General features: G+C 39.5%; 1 protein-coding gene across 1 annotated transcript in view; it reads left to right on the forward strand.

Annotated features, from left to right (window-relative positions):
- Window positions 1-19043, forward strand: part of dnah9 (dynein axonemal heavy chain 9) — a 71976-nt gene that overhangs the window by 13053 nt on the left and 39880 nt on the right. Inside the window, exons 12-36 of the mRNA XM_023958740.1 lie at window positions 955-1081; window positions 2217-2360; window positions 3721-3829; window positions 4192-4433; window positions 4640-4775; window positions 5215-5411; window positions 5482-5744; window positions 5853-6014; window positions 6153-6375; window positions 7315-7481; window positions 8129-8263; window positions 8381-8540; window positions 10000-10155; window positions 10488-10620; window positions 10693-10970; window positions 11190-11320; window positions 11457-11583; window positions 11887-12039; window positions 12604-12729; window positions 14463-14702; window positions 14846-15006; window positions 15080-15236; window positions 16390-16494; window positions 17191-17348; window positions 17694-17832. Of these exons, the coding sequence (XP_023814508.1) occupies window positions 955-1081; window positions 2217-2360; window positions 3721-3829; window positions 4192-4433; window positions 4640-4775; window positions 5215-5411; window positions 5482-5744; window positions 5853-6014; window positions 6153-6375; window positions 7315-7481; window positions 8129-8263; window positions 8381-8540; window positions 10000-10155; window positions 10488-10620; window positions 10693-10970; window positions 11190-11320; window positions 11457-11583; window positions 11887-12039; window positions 12604-12729; window positions 14463-14702; window positions 14846-15006; window positions 15080-15236; window positions 16390-16494; window positions 17191-17348; window positions 17694-17832 (4129 nt within the window). The remainder of the gene's footprint in view (window positions 1-954; window positions 1082-2216; window positions 2361-3720; window positions 3830-4191; window positions 4434-4639; window positions 4776-5214; window positions 5412-5481; window positions 5745-5852; window positions 6015-6152; window positions 6376-7314; window positions 7482-8128; window positions 8264-8380; window positions 8541-9999; window positions 10156-10487; window positions 10621-10692; window positions 10971-11189; window positions 11321-11456; window positions 11584-11886; window positions 12040-12603; window positions 12730-14462; window positions 14703-14845; window positions 15007-15079; window positions 15237-16389; window positions 16495-17190; window positions 17349-17693; window positions 17833-19043) is intronic.

Below are 19043 nucleotides of genomic sequence, written 5' to 3' on the forward strand. Positions count from 1 at the left end.
AGGGGAGAGGATTCCCAGTCCTCTCGCTCCGTCCCTTTTAGTCGCCTTTTACGACACGCAGGGAATACGTTGGTAGTATTCTTTACGACCCCCCCTAACCACAGGGGGTAAGTGTAAAGAGGGCTTATCAGTGTAAAGAATTAAAATATGCAAAGCTGAAGTATTCCATGAGGGAAAGCCTGCTTGTGTGACTGTTACAAAAGTGCTAACTATCACTGTGACTGGAGGTTTTCTGGTGCTATTATATAACTTCACACAGATTAATTTACATGTAGCTATCAATTATGCAGAAGCATTTAAATTGAAAAATCCATCAATTTTCTTCCACTCATCTGGAACCGGGTCACAGGGACAGCATTCTTCTCGTCGACCACATCCTCTAGCTCCTCTGGGGGCACTATTCCGAGGCCAGTTGAGAGACTCTGAAAACACCCAAAGAACCTCTTTTAGAAAGCAGTTAAACAAAAAACACAAGCACAAAACAGAAGTTCATGGTTTTATAGAAGTTTTAACAAACGCTAAAAACACAAATATTGATTTATTTCTTTGTTCAGAAGCTAGGTAGGTAGATGTGCCTTTATTTTCTCTGTCCACACGTACGTGATATTACCATATCATCAATCCATTCATCCATCTCCTTAACCTGTTCACAAGTTATTAATTAATAGTTTATTATTATTATTATTTTAAATGTTGCGTCCAACACGTAAGATTGAGAGTAAGCAGGTAAGAAAAAATGTAAGTAATTTTTTTTTTAAATTCCTAAAAAAACGTTATACATACACAAACACATACTGTAGGTATGTGCCAGCACAGACTGTATGTATGGTAGGTATGTGTTTTTTGAAAGCTCATGTCAGTGGCTCTTTAAAATATAAAGTCTACCCGTTTTACAAAAAGTCTTACTTAGGTCTTAAACGCTTTTTCTTTTGCTGTTGTTTGCTTTGTTGTTAGATACTCCAGCAGGGTGTACGAGACATGGGCTAAGGATGTGGGCCAGCTCTCTCAGCAAAGCCTCAGTTTGCCGTTAATCAGACGAGACCCTGCGACTCGGCTCATCTCGGTCAACTACAGCCCCCAGGTTATTTACCATAGAGAGAAAACTGAAGCATGATCTGTAGTAAATACAGCATTGAATCATTCTTTTTACATTTCTGCCTTGTTCTCATGTAAATCCAGTGTGTCAGAAGTAATGATACACAAGGTGATCACAAATCAACTTTGAAACTTGCGATGATTCAAAAATGGGTAACTAGCAAAGTAGTAAATCCTTCTTCTAGTTCATAGAAACTTGTGTGTAGCTGTGTGGCCAATTAAAAAAAACAGAGCATGATATGAACTGTAGACACAAAAGAATTAGCATTGAGTTAATGTCAAACAAATCATATTTGATTGATCTTTGAACATTTAAAAGTGTTCGAATGTTTAAAGATATTAAACATTGAGGTTAAAATATAACTTTTATCTTGAGCTTTTTGGCATGCAATACTTCAAAAATATTGAGACAAAAACAAGTAAAGGTATGAAATGTAAGCGGTTCTGTGAAAAAACCTATAGAGGAACATCAAATAAAGCTGAGCCTCATTTAGGCTGCATCACAAAACCTTTGCCTCAAAGCAAAAGAGCTTCAAACTGTCCAATGATCCAACTCTTTCATCAACCTGAAACATCTAGTTGAGATTTCATCTATTTCAGAAGCTCTGGATCACCTGAAGAACCTACAAATAACGGATAACACAAAAAAACAGAAGTTTGAAGGAGCTCTTTTTTTACGTTTTTTTTCTGTTCTTAAAAGAACAGAGCATCTAGCATCTGTCCTGTTTGTGAGAAACTGCTGCTTTCAGTACATATTTATTACGCAAACAGTTGAAGCTTCAGTGCTGTCTTCTGTAAAACCAATATGTGAATTTAAAAAATACAACATACTCATCATTTTACCATTTTAAAAATTATTCAGTGTGGTTTTCTCTCTTAAAACTCATCAAAAGTTTTAATTTAAAAATAATTTAGCTTTTGGAGTTTTCCTGTACTGATTTGACCTGATCTTGTTGTTGTTTGTTTTAGCATTTTCTTCTGCCAACTCGATGCTTTTTATGTGTTTTTAGATATATTTTTTAAAAGGGACAATAAAAATCAATTTAAATGGTGTTTTTTTTTTTTAATGACTAGACCACTAGTCTAACCTCCAAGTAATGTTGCTATTAACCTCTTCCCAGCTTGATACCATGCTCAGAGAAGTGAGGTATTTACAGTGCCATCAGCTCCATATCCCAGAAGATGCGATGCAGATCTATAAGACCAATGAGCAACTACGGAATTATTTCAACAACCTGGAACTCATCGCCCTCCGATACAACAAGGTCAGAGCCTTATATGTGACACTTCCTAAGTTCTAGAAAATGCTCTCGGGGCAGATGGGTCCTATGAAAGTTTTGAAGTTCACAAAATATTGTCTGTTTGTTCATTTTTGGTTAATGACTTCTTTGATTTGATTTGAAATGGTTTATTTCAAGCAATTAAGTAGAAATAATACACAACAGCATTATAATCATCAGTTATACATTCATACAGTAACTAATCAAACTTAGGATAATTAGACATATTAATATATATTGCATGAAAGGGAGTGGAAGGAAGCGAACTTATATAATCCCACCCCGTTATACTATAACCATTTTATTACATGATTTATCAATATCCGGTTCCTAGCTTTTATCAGACAGAATTAAGAATCATAAGATATCGATAAAGCACATGACAAAGATGAATGACTTAATTATTATGTAAAAATAACTATTTTAGAAATCAACATGGCAAATGCAGATCAGTCATCTGAATGACTTCTTAAGGACTTGAAGCTAAAAGGTGTGTTCTTAGCAATACAAGTTCATTTTCTATTAAATTTGGAATTTTTCAATGTGAATTTTGGAACTAAACACGTCAGAAATGAATGGTCAGCCGTATTTATGTGACAAACTCGGTCTGTCTGGTCTTTTTAATGCCCTGTCAAGAAGTTATCATTGATGTGCTGACCCTCTGACTCATACATGAATGAACAATCTTCAGTGTTGACGAATTGATTTGAAGACCCACTCCTATGAAAACTGTCTTTTTGATGTTTTTTTTAAACATATTCTTGTAGCATTATTTGATGATGCAATGTATCAAATAAATTGATCACAGAACTGCATTTCTGAGTAATCCTTTATTCAAATCGGAAATCAGGAGTTGATGAAAAAATGTTGTTGGGTTGTAGTTATTGGGTACAACTACAAGCTCCCTAATTAGATGTCTGCATCCACTTGCAGACAAATAGATCCATGAACGTCTTTGTTTTCCTTGTCTGAGCTGGAATCTACTTCAGAACTGGACGGCTGGATAGCTCCAATATTGCTCGCCGGGTTTGTTCTACCAGAAATGTTAGGTTGGGGGTGTGATGGGCTCTAAGCTAGCGGGAGAGAGTGTAAACAAAGGGATGATAGGAAATCTGCACAGACATACTCCCTCCCGCCCACAATTCAGCCGAAAAGGTCAACATAAAAGTCAGGTCATTGCTCTAATATGGTAATTCCAATGTTATAGCCTATATTATTAAGTGAGCTGGTTTTATAGTTTGAAAAAACACCACTATATACTATGATCAAAGCCTTCAAGTCAAGGAACAATCAAACAACATAAAAAAGCAACTTAGACTGACTTCCATTTTTCATTTGGCTGCAGATGATCCAGAGAGAGTTGATTGTGGAGGCTCCTCTGGTGCAAGAACAGCTCCTGGAAATTGAAGCTGAGCTCAGAAAGGCTGAGGAGAGTCTGAGCTGGAACAGCCAAGGTCTCTGCAATGACTGATAAGTATAACACTGTGTTGGATAGGAAAAACAAACTGAAAAGCCCCATTATTAGTTTTTTTTTCATGGGGAAAAACATACATTCAGTGCAGTGTAATGTTCCTTATACACCACCCCAAAGCCCAGTTTTCTCACTGGAACAGCCGAGGCGCATACAGGTAGCCGCGCCTCTGTTAGTCTGCCCCAGGGCAGCTGTGGCTACATCAGTAGTTTACCATCACCAAGTATGAATGAGGAGTGAATGAATAATGGAGACATTGTAAGTGCTTTGAGCATCTGGAAAAGCGCCGATAAATCCAATCCATAATTACTAATACAAGGCTGTTCCTGTCAACATGTCCATCAGGAGTCTGGCCGTACATCCAGCATGTGCGAGACCTTGTGTGTGAACTGGTCAGCCATCTTCAGAAGACCGAGGACAATATGGAGGAGATCCAGAGCTGCATTAGGTCTTGGGCCAAACCCATTTTTGACAGAAAGGAGGGGAATAAAGATTTCCTGTTTGCTCAGGAGGACAAGTCTGTGATGGTTAACAAGTTCTACAGTCTCATACGGTCCTCCGGCGAGAAGATTCACTCATTGCTAAAGGTAAACTTTTGCTGGTAGTTTTACATTTGAATTTATCATTTCAGGTTCATTTTTTAAAGGAACTATAGGGTTATCATCTGGTCTCTATAAGGTCTAAATATCTTATGAGATAAATGAAATGATATTATTAAATGTTTGGTTTAAATTGAAACGTACCATAAATAGATAGTAGAAATTCTGATTGTTTTTTTTTAAATGTTTTTCAGACCAATCAGGAGCTCTTTAGAGTGGAGTCTGCCTCTGAAGAGTGGAAGGCCTATGTTAACCTCATTGATGACTTGGTTGCAAAAGGTTTCACCGACAGCATCATGTGCTCCCTCAAATTCTTTTTGGACAACATTGGTATGCTTCTGAATAATTCACGTAAAACGCACAGTCACGCTGGGTCGGAATTCATTCACTACATCGTGCACAACACAGTCCGTTCGCTAATTTGTTGAGCTGTCTGGATCTACAGTTTCAAAATCCAGTGCCCTAGAAATTAACCAAAGGTTTCTGTTATAAAACAGTCTGCATTGATTCTCACTAGATTGACGCATATAGACCACAATGCATTGTGTTAGAACAATTTTTTATGTGAAAAAAAAAAAAAATTCTTTTACAAACCATCCAAGTTTGGATCCTTTTTTTTTCTTACTTCAGTAATGAGGGAAAAGAGAGGGAATTTGGACAAAACCTTGGAATGAATGATTGTTTTTGGTGTTGGCATTTTCATAAAACCAAACCATAGTTTTCAAAAGAATTCCATTAAAATCTTCTTTTTCCTTTTACAAAAAAAAAGAGGGCCATGCTGTGGCTCCTTTGTTTGAAGTTCATCTGGAATTAAAGGCCATGGAGGACATTGTTTTCACTCCTTCTATGGAGTCTGGAGTTTGCAGCAGTTTTCCTGACATGATGAAAAGTATCATCAGTGATGTGTTTGGCATGTCTGCACTGGTGCCACGCCTCGCCTCGCTGAGCCCCTTTCCCCACTATCAGGTCTAGTCTGAACACATTCAGATCTGTCCTGCTGTCTGCCTCAGATGGATAACCATCTCTTACCTTACAGGAGCAAATGGAGACTAGTGACCGTCTAGCACAAGATCGACGGTCGCTCATGACATTTGTGGATCGCACGGTAGCGGCATGCATAGACTTTCGTAACTCTCTGAAGCGCTACAGCTACCTGTATAAGAAAGACAGGAAGACATACTTTTGTCAGTTCCTTCTTTATGGAGGTGACCTAGATAAGGCTGATATAGAAGTCAACCCTGAGGAGGGTGCCCCACAGAATCCACCGTCTCTGGAGAACTTCAGAGAACAGCTGGACAGGTAGGAAAAAATGTTTTATTAAGATAATTGGATGTGTGTTTTTTAGGTTTGTCTTCTCATATTGAGACACAGCAGGAATTTTTAAAATGTGTAAATTTCTGTCCTCAGTTATGAGAACCTCTTCAAGGAGGTTCAGAGTCTTGACCCTGTCCGTGTAATCCATGGGTGGATGAAGCTGGATTGGCTTGGCCTCAAGGTCATTCTTCTTAATTCCATCAAAAAGTGGAGTTTAATGTTCAAACAGCACCTTGTGGATGTAGTAACCAAAAGGTAAGACACTTGTCCTTTGACTAAAAACATGCTAAATGGTCACAAAAAATCTAAGCCAATTTAAACGAACCATGGGAAATCTCTTTGCCTTTAACACTTACATTCATTTCAGTGCATAGTCTTCTTTCCTCTTCACAGCCTTTCAGACCTGGAAAGGTTTATTACTGTAACCAGAGACGGTCTGAGTGAAGAGCTGGATGAGAAGGACAATTCCGGCATGGTTAAAATCCTGGGTCACCTGCTCGCAGTTCGAGAAAAACAGCAGCTGTCAGACGGCATGTTTGAGCCCCTACAACAGACTGTCAGTTTGCTGAATGAGTATGACCAGGAACTCCCAGAGGTGGTGTGCAGGCAGTTTGAGGTAAGAAATAGATGTCTGTCCATCTCATTGACAGTATAAGAGAACTGGACTGAGTGCGATGTCACCTATAGAAAATGGCTTATATCTGGTTCCAAATCAGTTCAGTAACCACTTTGGAGCCGGATGACGCCAGGAAGCAGTGATTGGTTTGAGTCAGTCTGAGTCAATATTTCAATAGCAACCAGTCTCACCAATCAGGAGTGAGGTTACTGAAGTCCAGACTCCTTTAATTTTGCGTGCTCGGGAGAATCCGTCAAACATTTTGCATGCTGGGTGTTGGGTGGGGGGGTTGGGGGGTAGCGGACAACACATACGCTCATCGCGGCATCTGATTGGCCAGTTTATAACTTAATTTATTTGCACTGCAGAAAAAATATAATGAAAAAATGAGGATTAGCAAGAATATGTTAAAAAAAAAGGTATCAGAGCAAGAACGGTTATTATGACTAATGGGATTTTGGCTCTTTGAGGCCATAGGGTACTTCCTGTTTGGAACGCCAAGCTGGAGGAGTCACTCAGTTCAGATCTCTTATACAGTCAACGGTCCATCTATATTCTTTTAGTCTTTTTTGTCTTTGAGCTAAAACCAAAGAAGCTTAGTTGAAACAAGAATGTATGTTCCTCTACTTATCTTCATTCGGCTGCCTTGTTCTGTTGAGTCAGGCTGGCGTGTGGTTGGGATGAGGCATGGCCACTCTCAAATAAACCTGCATGAGACTGTGAATGGACCTTTTTATCATTACTACCATAACTTCATTCATGGATGAACATATGAGTCCACCATGCTTGTCATTCTGTCGTCGTCATAGGACTACAAAGCATTGTATTCAATCTGTGCTGTCCCCAAACAGATAGTTTTGAAAATCACTGTCACTTCTTTTCTCTAGTGTTGTTTAAACTTTGATCTGTGTGTCATTTTTTTTGTTGTTTTTTATGCAGGGGCTGCCAAACAAGTGGAAAAGTGTTGAAAATCTTGCAATCTCAGTTAAAGAGAAGGTGGCGTCCTGGCAGACGGAACAGGCGGCCCGCCTTAGAGAGACATTTGCGTTATTTGAAATGGATCTACTCCAATTACAGGAATCCTTTGACAAAAACATGCCCATCAGGTAAAATGTCTACATCAAAGTAATATTTGACTGCCTATTTAAAGACCCACTCCAATGAAAATTGGGTTTTTGGTGTTTTAACATGTTCTTGTGGCAATTTTCTGACGATGGGGGACACAGATATAGAAAATAAGGTTTAAAATAGCATTCCTGAGAATTTTTTGTTTATTTTTGTGAATCACAAAAAGATGAAAACTTTTGTAGGTGTAATGTAGAAGCTACTACAGTAGATCACAAGCTCCCTGCTCTGCTCCATACTGATGTGATATAAAAGTTTTACATCGGTGGTACATGTGTGAGAAGTCTGTCAGACATATGTGGAACAGTCGTGGAAAGCCACAAATTTGTGTATGCATCTCGCAAAAATCACACACAATTGTGTTAGATTTATGTAATAATTGCGTGTAAACTATGTAAAATACATGAAAACTGAGTAATTCTCAACTGACCAAAAATTTCAAACAGCTCAAAAAAATCCAAAACGACGAACATCTGCACACATCAATGAATGACGAACGCAAGAAACGCTTATGAATTACGTTTATCACATAGATATCATGAAAGACCGAAATTTTATACGTGGAAAATGTGCAAAATATACATCATGTGTTTATGGTTGTCTATGTGTGTCATACCTTCTATGACAGCAAGGAGCCATACCAGTTCCTGGATGACTTCCAGGGGCAGATCCAGGAAAAAGAGGAACAAATGGCCTTGTTGTTGGAGTCTGCTAACCTGTTTGAGGTCCCAGCCCCGAAGAACAGCCAGCTGCAACTCTGCAGGTGAAGACCCCCCCAGCTGCTTTCCCCAGATCTCAAACCACTTTTCACAGTGAAAATGTGAAGAACTGTTCTTTTTACTCAAAAATGGTTCTTTCTGTCCAATTCTGTCCTTCACAGACAGAAGTCGAGCCTGCTGAAAGAGCTGTGGGACATGATCACGGTGGTGAACACCAGCATCGATTCATGGAGGATGACTCCCTGGATGGAGGTCCAAGTGGAGGAAATGGAGCTGGAGTTGAAAAGTTTCTATAAGGAGATTGGAGGGCTGGATAGTAAGGTGAGGGACACATCTTCTTTATATTTACAACCTGGTTATTAGGATTTTTTTTTAAATGCAAAGTTTACACAAAATACAGAGATGTTGTATGATTAGTTACAGGATCTTTTTCAGTGCTTGAGGAAAGGGAAAACTCTTCCTAGCTGTATTCATCATTTCTCTGGCTCCTTCTGCCTTAGTCTTAACTGCCCTTACCGGTGGATGGTTGATTGGTGTATACAGGTGGCCATGAAATTTTAGGATCATAGGCCGCTTGTTGAGCCCGTAGAGCAAAAAGGGTCATGCACATTTTTTGCTACGGGCATACTGCTGATAACAGTCTGTAGGGAACACTTAACCAACATGTAAGGTTAAATAAGGGTGAAGTAGGTGAGACACCTGCAGGTTGTATGGATTTTTAATTTTTTTCAACCATCCCAAAACCTGCGCACTGCTCAACTGGCCTTTTGTGCTGTTCATGTTAAGTGTGGTCTTCTGGTGCGCCCATTGCACGTCGGTGCTAGAAGCCTGACTTTTATGCTACCTACACATCTGAGCTTGTGATACCCGTTCAAAAACACGCTGAATGAGGGATCTTGCATGTACTCACAGTTGGTCACTCAGACGCGCATTTCCAAGTCCGGTGTGAACAGAGCATAAGGAATTAAGGGATTAGACAGAGTGTAGTTTGTATGGACATCCTACGGGCACTTTCACCCCATGCGTGCTGAATATCCCAAGTATGTTTAACTTACATTACACTTGAAATGGTCGATAGCCAGATTTACACATCGTCCAATCAGAGCTGCTGCTGGCGGACTATCTGGCTGCCATCACCCTGTGGCCGCCTGATTTCGTAATGTCATCCCCGTCTGACTCACGCCCTCCATCTACATTCATGACCATGCCAACAATTTTCAAGATTTGGGTGGCGGCAGCTAATCTTGAAGATTCTACTGATCCCTCCCCATCGCACAGTTGCAATTGTATTTGTGACCGTAGCATAAGGCATTAATGGCGCTTTCATCTGACTAACTTTTATGTGAACATCAGCCGAAGAAACTTTTTGAATCTGTGCGTTTTGGGCAAACAACATCACAGGGTAAAATGAGAAATGGAAAATTGCCTTCATGTGATGAACTTTGGCTGTGAATGTTTGCACGGATCCTCTTTAAAACACAGCATTTTTATGTCATTTCCTTGAAAGCAGCTCCACCCCTCTCTCTCTGTTGTTAACCCATTTATGAGTGGAACTGCTTAAAAGTCAAGACCTTTACTCTGTTGTGCTGATAATGTACCTGTTTATTTTATCAAGTCACTGATTTCTGCAAAAATACAAACACAATGAGGCAGTTGCTGTAACAACTGGAATATTCAAAACTACTTAAATAAGTTACGGTATACAGTAAATTTTAAAAGGCATCTTGAGGACTTTCTTGTGTCAAAATATCTTCTTCTGTTTCTGGTTCTTGTCTGATAGATGAAAGAGTGGGACGCCTTCAAGGGTTTGGACAGCGGTCTGAGGAACATCCTCATCTCCTTTCGGTCTGTGGGAGAGCTCCGGAGCCCTGCAATGCGAAGCCGGCACTGGCATCAGCTGATGACCGCTACTGGTGTCCGCTTCACCATGAATCAGGTTCACAGTTTACTAGAAGGATGGATCAAACTCTTGTTTTAAAAAATAAGAATATCTCTAGAGTTTTCAATCTCATTGATTCTTTGTAGTTTTATAGTTGCAATTAAGCGCTAAAAAGCTTTAAAAAATGTCCTAATAAAAATGAAGTTTTATTTTGGAATATTTTCTGGAAAACACAAATTTCAATTCTTTGAAATGACATTGCGGATGATGCAGACTTTTCCATAATTTCACTTTTGAGTATTAATGTCGTCATTCCAGCTGATGTGAACTATAATAAAAAATTCCAGTGTTTGGTCAGACTGTGGACCTGACTGTCTGCCTCTGAGCAGGACACGACTCTGGGAGACATTCTGCAGCTCAACCTGCACCATTATGAAGATGAGGTGAGAGAGATTGTAGACCGGGCTGTTCAGGAGATGAGAGTGGAGAAGATTCTGTCGGGACTCAGATCCACATGGGAAGGTGCGTTTTAACAATCTTCTCCTTGTAGATCACCTTTTCATGGTCTTTAACGGTTGATCATATGCTGCTTAGGGATGCAGTTCCAGTTTGAGCCCCACCAGAGGACTCAGCTGCCTCTGCTTTGCACGGACGAAGAGCTGATTGCAACACTGGAAGACAATCAAGTTCAGCTTCAGAGCCTCACGTCAAACAAGCACATCGCCCACTTCCTGGGCGAAGTGTCTTCATGGCAGAACAAGCTTTGGGTGATGGACTCCGTCATCTCTGTGTGGTTTGAGGTGCAGAGGGGCTGGAGCCATCTGGAGAGCATCTTCATCTGTTCAGAGGACATTCGCACACAGCTCCCCAAGGTTACATAGATTTACTGTATACACAAACACACACACTGCATGCACACACACACACACACACACACACAGTACAGAGTCTGTGACTCATCCTAATTAAAGCCAGACAATAGGACAGTTATGAGTTCAGTTAACATCAACCTTCAGACAACGCAATAAACTTGGAAATTTTTTTTTTCATAAATTGATATTATCCCTGATTTTTTTCTTTTCTTTTTTCAGGACACGGAGCGCTTTAATGTGATTGATGTTGACTTCAGAAAACTGGCAAATTCAATGCACGAAACACCCAATGTGGTGGAAGGCACCAACAAACCAGGCCTGTTAAATGAGCTGGAAGACATCCAGAAAAGGTGAGAGTTCTGCATAATGATGACGAAGGCAAGCTCCCATCATACAATAGTTGTGCTTTCAGTTCTCAGTTTTGAAAACTTCTTCTCTGAGTTCACGTAAAAGAACTGACTCTGTGGGCACGGTTTCATTCCACAGGCTCTTGCTTTGTGAAAAAGCTCTGGCAGAATACCTGGACACCAAGCGTCTGACTTTTCCTCGATTTTGCTTCGTGTCTTCAGCTGATCTGCTGGACATCTTGTCTAATGGGACCAACCCACACCAGGTAGCTCCACCCATCTTTGTTTTGGATGTTTACTTGTTTAGTTGTTAAGATTTACCCTGTTTTTTTCTTCTTCTACACCTATGAAAATGCTGGTAACTGAGATATTTTGTGTCACTGCCTGAAAACAAACGTGTTGCTCATATATTGCTTCCATTGCACCACTTGTTCTCTGTATCTTTATCGAGTTCTCAAATTAAAACCCCTTGTATGAACAATCCTTGTATCAACAGTTCTGAAACATGACACTGACAGTTGCGGATAGGCCAAAGGTTATAGCTTCTGAGTCTGTCTGTTTCTGCTTAGGTCCAGAAGCATCTGTCCAAGCTTTTTGACAGTTTGTCTCGGGTCGAATTTAAAGCAGATGGAAAGGGGACTCCTACCAAGACAGCTGTTGGCATGTACAGCAAAGAGGAGGAGTATGTTTCTTTTGACAACCCCTGTGACTGCACCGGCCAGGTAAAACACATCCAGTGTCCTTTCATAGAACCACTGCGATCATCTTTTGAGTTTTTGTAAAATTATTTACTTATGATGTTACTGATTTTAGACAAGATATAGAAAGAAAAAAACTAGGACATAGTTTCTGCAGAGCTGCAGTAGTTTATTAGAAGTTCACCTCTGAGTTGTGGACTGTTGGTGCAGAGTAACCCCACCCCCTTCCCATCGTCCATTTGTTTGCACTCCCATTAGCTTACAACCCTCCCACATTGTACTCTTTCTCCTCGAATTTTGTTGTCAGACACTTAAAATCTCTGAACAATTCAAGTGAATAAAAAAAAATGATTGTATTTTTCTGAAGAAGACAGCCATTTAAATAACTAGATGTCATATGGTAGTATCCTATTTAACAAAAAGCAATCAGTTTTTAAGAGTCTGTGTTTGCCTCTGGAGTTTCGGGTATAAAAAGTCATAAAAACATTACATTCGTGTGAAAGACTCTTTAGGGTCAGCCTGTGGTGGACTCCCCCATGCTCGTTTTCCATTTATTGCATTCACTGCTTTTTTGTGCTTTTTTTCAAGGTGGAGGTGTGGTTGAACAATGTGTTGAGCACCATGCGCTCCACTGTTCGTCATGAGATGTCCAAGGCAGTAAAAAGTTACCAAGAAAAACCCAGAGAACAGTGGCTGTTTGACTATCCAGCGCAGGTAAAGCAATGGCCAAGCACAGAGGATTCTGCTCCATATTCACGCCATTTGCTCTGTGCCATAATTCTGTCTGTTGCTCCTAAAGACGCTTCACAAATACATTTGAAACCAGCAACTTATGGTCAACAAGGTCATGTGTTTTAAATAAAAAATATATTGCTTCCAACTAAATAATAGCTCTGAAAAGACAAAAAGTAACTGAATTACAATATGGCAAAAATACATGCAGCATACTATAAACAAGTATTATATTTTACACATGTCAGAATCAGGTAATGAGTCAATATACTACATTTTTTATGGACATAAAATATTTTTTACCCTGTTAACCCTAACAACTGACAGATAATTTAAAATACCTGGACATGAACAAATGTCAGTGTTTTTAAACTCTTCAATAAAATCCACACAAAAGTATTCAGTATTCTTATATAGATATCATTGTTTTTAACATGATTGTTTGGGGAAAATGCTCCCCATTTACCCACTGTCTTAAATCTGATCCATACATTTTTTACATGGTGTAACTGAATCATAAAGAATTATTAACTAATATTTGATTTTTTTTTCCAATACAGCAACTAATATTTTTAAAAAATGAATGAAAGTAGACTAGTTTTTCTCTTAATATTCTTTGTAAATTAGCAAAACTTTTCTCACCAAAAGTGTTTTTGAGAAAGGTAAAGGAAAAAGTCCTTCTACTGCCCTTAGTGGAATAATGAACTACAGGGCAGAAAATGTCCAGGGATGGACCAGGATATGTGAAATGGGGTTTTGATGAAAGTTTTGATCATGCTAATGAGATAAGAGTCTTATAAATGCCGGTATCAAATATGATATGAATGGTCAAACAGGGTTAAAACATGTAAAAACAACTCCAGAAAGACATTTATTTGTATATTATGTTTAGCTTTTCATCCAAAATAATCTCATTGAGATGTTCTGCCTGTTGTATGACATGTTCAAATAAAAAAGGCTGATCTGTTCAAAGGGTAACTAAACAGTAAATCCTCCTTCTTTGGCTGTTTACCTGTACAAATTGGGCTTTAAAAGTGCTGACTGTTGTCCTTCCCAAATTTTGAATGATTTAAAGTAGACTTGTTTAATTCCTGAAATTATGATCTAAAATTGTCTGTATGCTGCCCCCTAGAGGTTGAAACGAGGCAGTAAAGTTGAGTTTCCTGATTGATTAACTGATTGTAGTACTACGTAATTATAGAAGTTTCACGGCACGCTGTGCAGCTCCAGTATAAAAGCCCCCATTGTTGAAGATGCAGTGTTATTGTACGTTACCTCAAGGTAACCTGACTGTCAATCACAGATCCAGTCAGCCTCCAACTGTCCTGTTGTTACCCTTTAAGCTTGCATTGTTTGATTACATAAAAGTGATCCCAGAAAGCCTCCTAGGTCATTGGTTTGCATCATTTCCTCTTGCACACCTCTCAGGTAAAGTATTTTTAAACTTTGGGATCTGTATTTTCTTGGAACAAAAACTCATCCAGATCCTTCATATCGTCCGAATGGCTTTGTTGGTGTACATTGTTATTTTATTTCACAGGTTAAGTTATTTAAAATAAAATGTAATTTAATTTCCTCACAAAAAGCTTCCATCTTAATGCACAGAGACGCTTAAGCCCCCCTATCCTGATAACATTTCACACTCTCATGTAGCGTCTGTGCAAAGGTTGGGACATTTATCTGGTGGTGTGACTCATTCGCTATCATGTCCTCAGGTGGCGCTGACCTGCAGTCAGATTTGGTGGACGGCTGGCGTCACTCATGCTCTTTCCAGTATCGAGAAAGGTTATGGTAATTCGCTGAAGAAGTTCCACAAAACCCAGGTTGCTCAGCTGGAAACCCTTATTTCCATGCTGATTGGCCAGCTCACACCAGGCAACAGGCAGAAAATCATGACCATCTGCACCATTGATGTCCATGCCAGAGACGTAGTGGATAAGATGATCTCCCAGAAGGTGGGATTTCTACATTCTTAAAGTTCTGCTGCAGGGTCAATCATTCTGGCTGTTTTTGTAGCGATCCATTTGTCATCAGAACTTTTCAGCCGTGCAAACGTTTTGTTATTCATCTCGAATCTTGACGTGTTGACCTTTTTTAGATTGAGAATTCCCAGGCCTTTTCTTGGGTCTCCCAGCTGAGACACCGTTGGTGCTCAGATGAAAATCATTGCTTCGCCAACATCTGTGATGCCCAGTTTCTCTACTCCTACGAATACCTGGGCAACACACCAAGACTGGTCATCACTCCCCTGACAGACAGGTATGCAGGTAACACAGGTACAATCATCACTTCATAGGCTGAGTTGGTACGTTCACTCGTTTGCTCTGTTTAGATGTTACATCACCTTGACTCAGTCCCTTCACCTGTCCATGGGCGGAGCTCCAGCAGGGCCTGCAGGCACAGGGAAGACCGAGACGACCAAAGACTTGGGCCGTGCCCTTGGCATGATGGTGTACGTGTTCAACTGTTCTGAGCAGATGGACTACAAGGTGAGTAAAAACATGCAATTACAAGTATCTGTAAATGAGAACTGGACCGAGTGAGCGTGACGTCACTCATGGAAATGGCTCACTTCTGGCTCCAACCGAATTACGGAAAGTCAATTCTGTTGCCATCTTTTAGCAATGTGGACGCCGCCATATTGGAGCCAGATGTTTTCGGTAATCTGTGATCGTTTCTATGGCATTCACTCTCACCAGTCACTTGAAGGCGGACTTAGGAGAATCTGTCAAATGATTAGGGGTTTGGGTTTGAATATTTGACTTGAGACCACATTGTTTTGTTGAGGCATCTGATTGGTCAGTTTGATACTTCAATAACTCACTGCAGGAAAAATATCATGAGAAAAAAATTATCATCATTGAGAACATGTTAAAAAGTGAGAGCTAGAATGGTCATTCTGGCAAATAGACTGAGCTGCTTTTTCATCAATGGAAGTCTATAGAATTTTGGCTTCTTGGAGCCAGCGAGTACTTCCTGTTTGGAAAGCGAAGGGGGAGGGGTCACTCAGTCCAGTTATCATTTGAAGTCAAATAACAAGAGTGGTTGTCATAGAATGTCACAGTGAAACAGAATAACCTAGATGCAAAAATGAATAGGTAAGTGGAGTGGGGAAATTATTTTAATTAACGAAAAGGTGCCATTCCATGTGGGAATATCCACAAACAAACTCAGGATAGCAACAAATCATAGAGCAGAGGAAGCGGCACATAACTAAACAGAAAACAAATCCTAACACAGAGCATTGAAGCAGTGGAAATGTTGACTCGACCGACTCAGATCAATCAGTGCTTACCGAGGTCATCTGGCTCCAACATGGCGGCATCCGTATTGTGATAAAATGGCGACTGATTTGACTTAATTTGGTAGTAGCCAGAAGTCATTCATTTTCTATGGATGACATCACACTCACTCAGTCCAGTTCTTATATACTGTCAACGATAATTACCCAGCTCTCCAAATGCTTCAGCAGTTAGTCTCTCAAAGATTTACTGAGCAACTCCTTATTACTGATGAACTGTCCTAATTCCTTTCCTTAAATTTGATGCACACCTGTGAGCTTAAAATTTCAACAAAGGGAGCTTGTTTACTTGTTCACGTTCCTTATGAACTTATGTTAATCCATTTTTGTCTGTCCACCAGTCGTGTGCAAACATCTACAAAGGTCTGGCTCAGTCGGGGGCGTGGGGCTGCTTCGATGAGTTTAACAGGATCTCCGTGGAAGTGCTTTCTGTGGTGGCTCTTCAGGTAGGAACAACCGCATTTCATCAAACTTAACACTCCTGACTTCAGTAAAGGACTGGATGGAAAGAATTTAGCTTGTAATCATTTTGTCTAGGAAACGGTCCATTCCATGAACAAATGGTGGAAAAAGGCTCTTTGAAAACACAGTTTAATTATTTATGAGTGAGGCAGTTTAGTCAAACACAAGCTGAACAGGCCATTATGCCTTTAAAGTACAATGTCTGATACTCTTTTGATGAATTTTCGTTCTTCAACACAGCTATTTTTTGATGGTTAAAAATCTTGTACATTTTGATATGAATTTGATTGACTTAGAACTAACTACAGTCAGAAAATGCTTGAAATCCTCTCTATCTAAAAAATGATGATGTTTCACAAGATGCATTTGCCTCATGTTGTCATTATTTGCTGAATCCAGAAAGAGCTATTTGGCCAGCCTGTTTTTTTTCTTCTAAATTTGTTATCTAATTTAAAATAAAATCCAGGAAATGTTTTCATCCCATGAGATGTCTCATAAACATTTTGAACCAAATGTTGGGACTTTGACTTGACCAGCTATGATGTCATACTGTCAACCTGAACAAAGCTGCAAACATTAGAAAAATTATTATTTTCATTTGCTGTGTTTCTAACAGAACTATGGGTTCATTGGTTTTGACATCATGGTGTTGGTTTAATGAAGTTAATATGGTTCTGCAGGTCAAAAGCATCCAAGATGCTGTTCGGGAGAAGAAGAAGAGATTTCACTTCATGGGCGAGGTGATCAGTCTTTCTCCCTCTGTGGGGATTTTCATCACCATGAATCCAGGATACGCTGGCAGGACGGAGCTTCCTGAAAATCTCAAGGCCCTCTTCAGGTATGTGCAGGTTCATGCACATGCTTTACCTAACACTGTTATCCTTTTTTTTAATTAGTTCACACATAAGGTTAAATTTGAAAACGAAAGGAAACAAATCTGTCCTTTTGTCTTTGAAATTATTTATAATTTAGGACTTAAATTAAAAAAATAAAAGTTAATTTGAGGTCTTTTGACATGCTTGATAGAGAAGTTTACACTTCCTGAGAAAAAAATCCTAAATCAGAGAGATGTGACATCTTCAATCTGAGATTTGTGCTCTAATCCAATTTGAATGAGGTGCTTCATAAGTTGTCAGAATATGGACTGACTTGATGCCTTTGATTTTCGAACGTTTGTTTACAGACCATGTGCCATGGTGGTGCCCGACTTTGAGATGATCTGTGAAATCATGCTGGTGGCTGAAGGTTTTCTTGATGCGCGCGCCCTGGCCAGGAAATTTATCACCCTCTACACTCTGTGCAAAGAGCTGCTCTCTAAACAGGTAAAGCATAGGCTACGTGTTTTTTTCTATGCTATAATAGATTGAGTACAGAAAACATTAAACTTCTTTGCTTCTAAATCTGGAAGAATATGGTTTCCTCATGATGAAGACTTTTCCTGAATTACTCTAAGGCTGAAGTTTTTTCTCTTTTTTTGTCTTTTTGCTAATGACTTATGTTAATTGGAACAAGCGTTAAGCATCTGTGGATTTCCAAACCGTGTTTTAAATGATTCAAAATGAGGAAGTGCAACTTTTTTTGACAAAATGTACACCACATAAATTTTGGATTAAAGTCACGAGCGACATTGTATATCCTGGCCAGCCTGGTCAAAATTGCACGTGACAAATGCAGAGAATAAAAGTTTTTTTCAAAATGGCAGCTTTTCAGCTGCTTTTATCTCCATAGCAAACATTTTATGTTTGGGTCACCCGGGAATAAGAAACAGGTCTGTGTAATTTTTACAAGAATTGGCTTTTCTTGGCAACGGAGGGGCTTTAACCACGTCTACATTCCTAATATATCCGTATCAAATGTCCTATTGTTTTGTGCAGCTTGAGCCAACAATTCATTTATTAAACTTAAAAAAAAAAGTGCGAGCAAAAAGGAAATGTTACTTTTGTGAGCTCGCTATGATTACATGGTTCAAAATATACAACTTCAAAATCCAACATTTTTGCCCAAAGAGTTTCTCAGGAATGCTCGAGGAGCGAGGAGGTGGTGGATTGAAATCCCTAGAAGAGTTTCAATTCGGAGCTGGTACTAAAAGGGTTTTTTGGGGGGAAACATTCAAGATGGTTGCTTTTTTCCACAGTCAAAGGTCAAAGAAACCTTGGTTGTGGGTGTAGACTTTACCTGGTGGCGTGTGTGTGAAATTTTGTGACAGAACTCGCTTTTCCCATGTATGAAAATATTAAAATCACCAAATTTCACACTTGGCACAGAATAGCTGCCAAGCCATAGGGCTTGCGACTATCCCATAATAATTTTAAACTCCCTTAGATATGCCCGAAAATTTTAGTTTTGGTTTATTGCAATATTCTTTGAGCCCCGTAAGCCCCCGTTTTTTTTAATGCTGTGTTGTCATTAAGTCAAAAAGTAATTTTTACTGGGTACTAGGTACGTACAAATTTTTGTGGGTGTTTGAGTTTTTGGTGGGGGTGACACTTCTTGCTCAAAGGAACCGTAAGTAGGAATTGCGGAAACAAAAAAT

This window comes from Oryzias latipes, chromosome 9, assembly GCF_002234675.1.
Source record: "Oryzias latipes chromosome 9, ASM223467v1".
NCBI lineage: Eukaryota > Metazoa > Chordata > Actinopteri > Beloniformes > Adrianichthyidae > Oryzias > Oryzias latipes.